The sequence below is a fragment of the Ceratotherium simum genome, chromosome 40, assembly GCF_057802395.1.
Source record: "Ceratotherium simum simum isolate JZ-2026a chromosome 40, ASM5780239v1, whole genome shotgun sequence".
NCBI classification, from domain to species: domain Eukaryota; kingdom Metazoa; phylum Chordata; class Mammalia; order Perissodactyla; family Rhinocerotidae; genus Ceratotherium; species Ceratotherium simum.
Genome location: NC_141939.1, coordinates 8,099,560 through 8,108,000, shown reverse-complemented (window position 1 = coordinate 8,108,000; position 8,441 = coordinate 8,099,560). Strand labels below are relative to the sequence as shown.

At 50.7% G+C, this 8,441-nt stretch overlaps 1 protein-coding gene across 1 annotated transcript in view; it reads left to right on the top strand.

Moving 5' to 3' along the window:
* The first annotated feature begins 2,551 nt into the window (after window positions 1-2,551).
* Window positions 2,552-8,441, top strand: part of CREG2 (cellular repressor of E1A stimulated genes 2) — a 46,915-nt gene continuing 41,025 nt past the window's right edge. Inside the window, exons 1-2 of the mRNA XM_004435862.3 lie at window positions 2,552-2,968; window positions 5,429-5,598. Coding sequence (XP_004435919.2) covers window positions 2,552-2,968; window positions 5,429-5,598 — 587 coding nt within the window. The remainder of the gene's footprint in view (window positions 2,969-5,428; window positions 5,599-8,441) is intronic.

Here is an 8,441-nt window from a genome sequence, read left to right as displayed (position 1 = left end):
TATCTGTAGCTTTTCACGAGTATTAAACAGGCCTGGACCCTGTGGGAAACAAGAAATCCACAGAGAATCGTCTCCCAAAAGTTGAGTGTGAAGGACCTGACAGATATTCAGGGGGAAATGGCCAGAAGGCAAATCCCAGTGGCTATCATTTATTGAGCATTACTCTGTCCTCACACACATTACGTGATGGAGTTTGGAGGGTGACTATCGTTCACCCTCTTAAATCTCTTTGGACTTTGGATCTAATTGGAAATAAAACACAGGAATTAGAAAGCTTAACAGAGATAAAAATAATTGGGACAGTTTTGACCAACTAGGACTCCTATTAGGTTCTGCCACCGAACTTACTCCCTCAGTCACAAGACAGAACAGGGCAGCCGCACACCTCCTCCAGGGGCAGACCAGCTCAGGCGCGGCAGAAGAGAATGGCGGACAGACCATTCAGAACAGAAAAGAATAACCCCGCAGAGGCTGAGACAGCATGTTGAGTTCCTCTTCCCAAACTCATCCATCAGATGAGGAGGCAGGAGGAAGAAGACAGTCAAAAGCCTGCAATATTCCTCCAAATTTTCCCTTTCCAGGGATTAGAATGGACATTCCATCGCCTCTGTGGAAACAGAGAGAGTGGATGATATTCAGCCTCCATCATAAAGTGCTTTGCACCTGATACCCCATTCTGTAACCACAACACCTGACCAGGTAGATGGGACTGTCTTCATTTTGCAGACACGCCTAGTAGGTGATAGAGCAGGGTTTGGATCCATTTGAATCCAGAGCCCACAACTTTGTTATTGTTGTTTGTTTTCTCTGAGGAAGATTCACCCTGAGCTCACATCCACTGCCAGTCTTCTTCTGTTTTGTAAGTGAGCTGCCACCACAGCATGGCCCCTGACAGATGAGTGGTGCAGGTCCACGCCTGGGAACCGAATCCGGGCCGCCAAAGCACAGGGTGCCAAACTTAACCACTAGGCCATCAGGGCTGGCCCCAGAGCCCATGTTGTTAATGACTTATTATACTGCCTCTCCATGGCCATGGGACATATCATTCCAGGGCCGGGGATAGAGAAAAAGAGAGTGAGAGCACTAAGCAGGGAATTTCGGTTGGCAAGTCAGCAGCATAAAGGGATGGCAGAAGCCATGGGAATAGAGGAGATCACTCAGAGAGTACAGAGAGGAAAAGGCTGGAGACAGAAGCCCCCTAGAATATCAGTGTGCAGGGGTGGACGGAGGAGGGGATCCTCAAAGGAGACTGAGAAAGTGCAGCCAGAGAGGTAAGAAAAGACCCGAAAGAGGAGAGAGAGGTCAGCTGCACAGAAGGCTACCGCGTGCTCCAGTAAGACGAGAGCCAGAAAGAGGTCACCCTGGAAAGGGCAGCAGGGGTGGGACGGGGGGGGACCAGCTGGGAGTGCACTGAGGAGATTAAGAAGTCTTTTTAAGAAAGATGGCTTGACTGGTAGACAACAGATCGTCTAGTTACCGCAGAATGTAACATTTACCAAAAATATCTAAACAAATTCTAGTGCTAGTGCAAGTTATTTTCATCCATAGCAAATCTGAAGGAGGACTGTTAGATGCTGGGTAGAAAATCTAGAGCAGAAAATGTCTCCTAGTGAGCCAGTTATGCACACCATAGGCAGAAGTTTAAAAAATGTAAATAATCTAAAATCATTTTGACATCCATAAAACCTTATTACTGGAAACAACCCAAATCTCCATCAATAAAAGAATTGTTTTAAATTGTGGGACATTCATACATTCTCTGCCCGTCCTCCCGGCCCCACTCTCTCTGGGTGCTGGCCTGTACTTTAGCTTATATGTAAACACCTTGATTCTGCTTTTAGAAGAACTGGAGGCCACGCCCTCCTGTCACAACAAAGTGTATGTTGGTCATCGTCCTTACAGAGCAAGAGACTGGGCTTCGGCATCAGAGGGACTGATGCTAATCTCATCCTCACTGTTTACTCAGTTCCTCCTCTAGAAGATGATGATAACAAACCCTACCTTTGTCTAGTTAACAAAATATAATGCTTGCTCCCTGCCACGCCCTGTTTTAAGCCTTTCCAAATATTAACTCATTTAATCCTCCCATCCCTCACCCCTATGATAGTTTTCTTCGTTTTCTAATGAAGGAACTGGGGCACAGAAAGGTTAAGCGACTTGGCAGGGTCACACAGCTAACGGTGAGCGGAGCTGTGTACTGAGCCGGGATCTGAACGCCCACCGTCTGGCTAGAGAGCCTGTGCCATGCAGCAGGAAGCGAGCCCATGCCCGGACCAGGCACGCGCTGAGGACTCTGCACGCGGCGACTGCAGCACGCGCAGCGTTGGAGTGGAACCTGGTCTTCGGGGAGCCTCGCCTGCTCAGCGCGGCGTGCGGCTGCGAGGGCATCCCCGGAGCCGGGGACCGCCCCCCAACCCCGTCACTCCCCGAATCCTGCGGTGGTCGGAAGCCGGTTCCAGCTCCCCGCACCCGCCGCAGGGGGGCGCTGCCGCCCTCGCCGGCCGCTGGCACGCTGCGGGCGGTCCCCGCGGCAGGACGCGCCGCCTGCAAGATGTCCGTGCGCCGCGGCGAGCGGCCGGCGCGGCCCGGGACCCGCCTCTCCTGGCTGCTGTGCTGCAGCGCCCTGCTGTCCCCGGCCGCGGGCTACGTGATCGTGAGCTCGGTGTCCTGGGCCGTCACCAACGAGGTGGACGAGGAGCTGGACGGCGCCTCCGCCGAGGACGCACTGCCCGCGCTGCTGGAGGACTCGGGCAGCATCTGGCAGCAGAGCTTCCCGGCCTCGGCGCACAAGGAGGACGCGCACCTGCCGCCCCCGGCGGGCGCCGCCCGCGCCAGGCCGCCCCCCGCGCCGCCCGGGATGTTCTCCTACCCGCGCGAGAGCGGCCCGCGGCTGCGCCCGGGCACCGCCCGCTTCCTGGCCCACGCCAGCGCCTGGGGCTGTCTGGCCACCGTGTCCGCCCACGAGAAGGTAGGCTCCCCCGGCCGGAGCGCGTTGCAGGGGCATGCCTCGCAGTGGCCTGGCGCGCAGGCGGCGCGCCCAGGGGACAGGGAGATGCTAGCGACCCCTCACGTGCTCGGATCCAGGTCCAACAGACGTGCCCGGTGGGCTGGTTTGGACCCTGGACAGGGTGTAAATAATGGAAGCAGACTGTGCTTCGGTTAGCCGGGCAAAGTGGTGGTGGTGGGCGGGGGAGGGAGGGTGGCTGACGGCCAGGCTTGGAGCGGATGGGGACTGAAGCGCACTCTTGAGGTGGTCAGTTAAAGAGACGTGCAAATAGCCAGCGCCTGACCAGAGACCTGGACAAAGGAAGCCAGAGCTGCCTTTAGAATCACTGAGTAGGTGCGCGCAGCGCCTCCCAGCCCACAGCGCCGCCAGTGACCTGAACTTTCCCGTCACCTACTGACACCGAACCCAAGCGGGACTGGGAGAGAGACGCTACTGGGGCTTTGGTGCAAATTTACATTTTGAAAAATGAAAATCAGGAATTTTTCTGGAAAGGAGGCTTATTGTGCGAAGTGTATAAATGCTGGAATGACCTGTTATCAGCGGCAATTTTTATTGTTCAGTTCACATGTTTTACTCACCTGTTACACATGATCCCACCTTAAGCCAGAATGACATGGATAAATGATGAGGATGGGACGTCCATAAGCATACACCCTCCAGAAAGCTTTTAGGGCCGTTAAGATAAATGTAAGGGTTTTGTTACAGGGCAGTAATGTGAACTCACACTTACTTCATGCAAAAAATAATAATATTTTATGGAATGTGTAGGTCATTGGCCAGGGCCCCAGCTCTGGGTCTCCCCTGCTCCGAGACTGTGGCCAAGTCACTGGGTTCGCCACTTTGCTTTCATCATCTAGGAAATTAAGTGGTTGACTAGGTAGTTTTGAAGGTCCTTTTTTGCTTAAAGAAATGATCTAAATCACAACTTTATTCTGATTATGGCAATGATCTTAACCTCTTTCACGGCATCCAAATGGTTTTTCACAGTTATATATTATGCTCCTAAGACACACCTTAAGAAGATATAAAGCTTAAATTTGAAGCTCATCTGGGTTTAAAACATAGATTGTTTCAAGCAATTAAAAGTCTAGTGCCAATGTACTAAAGATATTTTGACTTTCGACATCTCTTTTTTTAGCTTTGTTAGTAGTTCCCCTTTCCAATATTGACATTTAATCCAAACTCAATAAATTCAGAGAACATTGACCACATGCCTGCCGTGTGTGCGGAACATGACTCTAGGCAGTTTATGACAAGCTGAAAAATAGAATCTGTGAATGAACTTACATTACCATTTTGGAGGACTCCTTAACATTGTGTTTTCTTAAAAGATTAAAGCCTTGGGCCGGCCCTGTGGCTTGGTGGTTAAGTGCGCGCGCTGCAATGCTGGTGGCCCGGGTTCGGATCCCGGGTGCGCATCGAGGCACCACTTCTCCGTCCATCCTGAGGCCGAGTCCCACATACAGCAACTAGAAGGATGTGCAGCTATGACATACAACTATCTACTGGGGCTTTGGGGGGAAAAATAAAATAAATAAAAAATCTTAAAAAAAAAAAAAAAAGATTAAAGCCACCCCTTATCACAATTCTACGCACCATAGTCATGCAACACTTCAAAGACAAAGAGAGCCTCGGAGTTCTGAGCTAAGTAACGATGAGGGGTACTCTGTAAAGGGTAAAGCTTATGGAGCCTGGGATGCTGAACCCAGCACGGTGTGGGAAAACCTAAGAAATATATGCGTATATGTGTGAGAATTTCACCCACTCGACTAGATGATCGTGAACGAAAATTGGTATAGCATTTTTCTGCGACTTCCTTTAAGCTAAAAGGGTGAGAAACCAATTTCCCATAAGTTGCTGAATTATATAATGAAATATTATTGACTACAAGAAAAAAATGTAACCAATAAGTGAAAGTGATGTGGCCCTAAAAGAAACAAGAATAGAAAGTTCCTAGAATCCAAACACCAGGTAAGATGTTAAAGTTAAGACAAAGTCGATCTCCAAAGTTGCCAAAAACTTGGGGGAGGCAGTGAAGGCGGTGGGGCTCCCAGGGTCAGCTTGTGGGAAGGATTTTACCATCCCTTGGTAAATTTCATTGCCTCTCCCCCAAATAACTTCAAATTCAATAAAGTGAATGTGTTTGCTATGTAAGTGCAGCTTCAAGAATAATCCCCTAACCATCCGTTCCCAACAGAATGCCATGCTAAGCCCCTCTCTAGAATTTTGAAGCCATCACTGGGTGAATTGGGCAGATTGGGAACCACTGTGCCTTAATGTCCTCCCCATCAAAACCCTGGTGATGCCCTGCTCCCTTCACATCCCCGGTGCTGTATTTCCTGGCCAGAGACACAAGCTAAGCTCCCAGCTGGGGTCAACTCACAGCCCTACGTTGCAAAAGCCTTTGTTGGTGTTTTTTAGATCCCAGGACTGCCATTTGGGAACTGCCTGCCCATCAGCGACGGCCCCTTGAGCAACAGCACTGGGACTCCTTTCTTCTATGTGACACCCAAGGACCCCGTGGTGGCTGATCTGATGAAGAACCCCATGGCCTCGCTCCTGCTGCCAGAATCAGAAGGAGAGTTCTGCAGGTAGACAAGGGTTTGGCCGCACCACACAGGTCCTCTACATAAAGCAGAGAGGCTATGGGGTGGGTCCTATCTGAGTCGTGTGATAGGGACAGGGCCCTGAGATGCAAAGTGATGTCTTCACCAACCTGAAATGGAAAGGAGATACTCTTGGAATCAGATAAATAGGATTCTACCACTCACCAAGCTGTGTGATTTGGGGCAAGTTACTTACCCTTTGGGAGCCTCAGTTTCCTCATCTGTAAAATGGGAATAATTTCTACCTCATAGGGTTATTGAGAGGGTGGGAAATAATTGCAAAGTGTCTTGTACAATCCCAGGTGGGTAAATGGCAGCTCTTATTATGGAAAAGGGCAGGGCTGGGGGTGGGGGTGTTGGTAAAGGAACAGCCAGTAATTTGTCTCCCCAGCACATGCAGCATAGAGTCTGTTTACTGTTTTTCAAATTAATTTCTGTCCCCCTGGGAGAGAAGTGTGCAATAAAGACCCAGAATCCTTTAATATACTTTCTCCAAAACTCTCTAGAAGAAAAGACACTTAAGCACAAATGGAACATTGATCCAACACCTTTGTCTCAATTCAAAATGCAGAGCTTGAAATCAGATCCTGCCAGGGAGATGTCTACACCGAGCTTGTGTGGGGCTGTGTGTGGGGGGCACCCGCGAGGAGCAGCAGAGGCAGCAGGTGGCCTCTAGCGACTCCCTTAACCCCCGGGGCCTCAGTCGCTTGACCTGTAAAATGTAGTGACCCTTCAGGAACTCAGATAAGATTCATCCCAACTCCGAAATTTTATTTTTCTTTACACAAAGCATGAAAAATATATTTCATTTAGTAGTTCTTTGGAGGGGGGGTGGTAGTAATCAAAGCAACAATATACTGTAAAATGCAGCCTAGATAAGACTCTATCGCTCCCCCTTGGGACACTGACAATGAGAGACTGCATCAGGCTGGAGACAGTTCAGCTGACCCAGTTCCCTACCGGGTATGACAAGAAGCCGGGAAAAGGAATGTTTCCTTTTTCATGGAATATTCTCTCTGTTCTTGGCCAGTCAAGCTTGCCATTACTAGAGTTATAGTCCCAAGATACCTTTCTAAATGTCTGAGGTGTTCCTAATTCAGGCATCCTAAAAGCAGTCGTGCTGGAGGATGTCAACCCCAGAACCCAGAGCAGACCTACTCTTGGAGACAGAGTATAGGGTAGCGAACCAAGCACCTTAGCGCTCGGTCACAGAAGGAATTGTCTACTGGAAGGTCCCAGGCAGACGTCAGCAGGAGCTGAAAGCTGGGAGCGGTGAGAAATCCAGCTTAGAGGGGCCTCACGGGGGGAGCCAGATCCGTGAGAACCGGGCACGTTTGCCTGCACAGCCGTGTGTGTGAACCGTCTTCACGGCAGGCCACACAGAGAAAGTGCAGACATCTGGGCGGCACGCTGGGGTGACCGGGCGAGGTGCTCATGGCCAGAGGTGACCACCCAGGCCCCACTCAGCACCCCCCAGGGTATCTCAGTGCACTTGTAACTCTGGCCTGGAAGAGGGGGGCGAGCCGCCGCCTGTTGGTACCCCCATGTCTAGGTCCTCATGTGAAGCTGCTTCTCAGAACTGCCACCCCCTCACACTGCTTAAGCTTCTGAGGTATTAAAACATAACTTAAACAAATATCTATGAAATTAAATTCAGCGTTAGCATCATGCCTCAAAGCAAAGATTACCAGACAGTGGGGCTTAGTATCACCCCAGGGGTCACTGCTTCCCAGGAACTGCTCCAGCCCAGGTGTGATTCATCTGTGTGAGGTTCACATTCCAAGGTCAGCCTTACATTTGAGTTTCGCCTCCAGAATCTTGGCAATGTTGAGCACAGAGATTTAACAAGTCCAAGGCAAACACCAGAGTCCTGAATAAACAAGCCAAGCGGGAGCTGCTCGGGCCTCTGGAGCATAACGAGGCGTCAGGTAGAGACGTCCGTGGCTAAGAACTACCCCAACAAGCACGTGGGTGAAGTTCAAGGGGCGGCCTGGCAAGGCTACGACAGGCTGCCCCTCCTGCCTGCTCCCAGGAGAGATGGCCAGAGAGACCAGGGTTCGTAGTCAAGCCCTTCAAAGTGTTTCCCACAGAGCAGGGGGATTCAGAAAAACACCCCTTTCTCCTGATGATGATGATGATAAATCAAGGCCAGCTGCTCCTTTCCTCTTTGGAAGCAGCTCCTACTCAGAAAAATGAAAATTGCCTCCATTCTATGAAGCAGGTGTCCTTGTGCATTGGAAACTTACAGCAGCATTTTGACCGTCACACTTGGTGCATTCTATGTGCTCACATTCCTCTGCTGGTCTGCACAGCTGGGCAAGGGGTGGATCTTCCCTGTTTCATCCTAAGTGGGAGGACAAAGCCAGAGCCGGACCTCTCTGTGTGATGCACCCCAGGGCTCCTGTGGGCCTAGAGGGCCATGTCGGGGCTGAGGAGCCCTCAGAAACAGAACCATACACCAAGGTCAGACAGAGAGGAAGCAGCGTGGCTGCTGACGCTCTGAGAGGAGAGGGGATGCCTTCCCAGCCATTTCCTGTATCGCCCACTGGACGTTTCAGCTGCAAGCCTGCCTCTGCATTCATCAGGGTTAGCCCTGGTTCCTGCAGAGTCTGGACTGCGACAGGCTGGTGAGCTGTACCTCCTCCAACAGGACACAGCCCAAGAGAAGGAAGCCCTCTAACAAACTGGCAAACACAGTTCAGGCCTATGGGTGGGAGGAATGCACGTCTGATTCTACTGCAAGGGCTGAACTGGCCCTCTGTGCTATTAAAGCTTCATTTGTTGTACAAGATAATTGTATATATAATGTGTATGTGTTTAATAAGCAG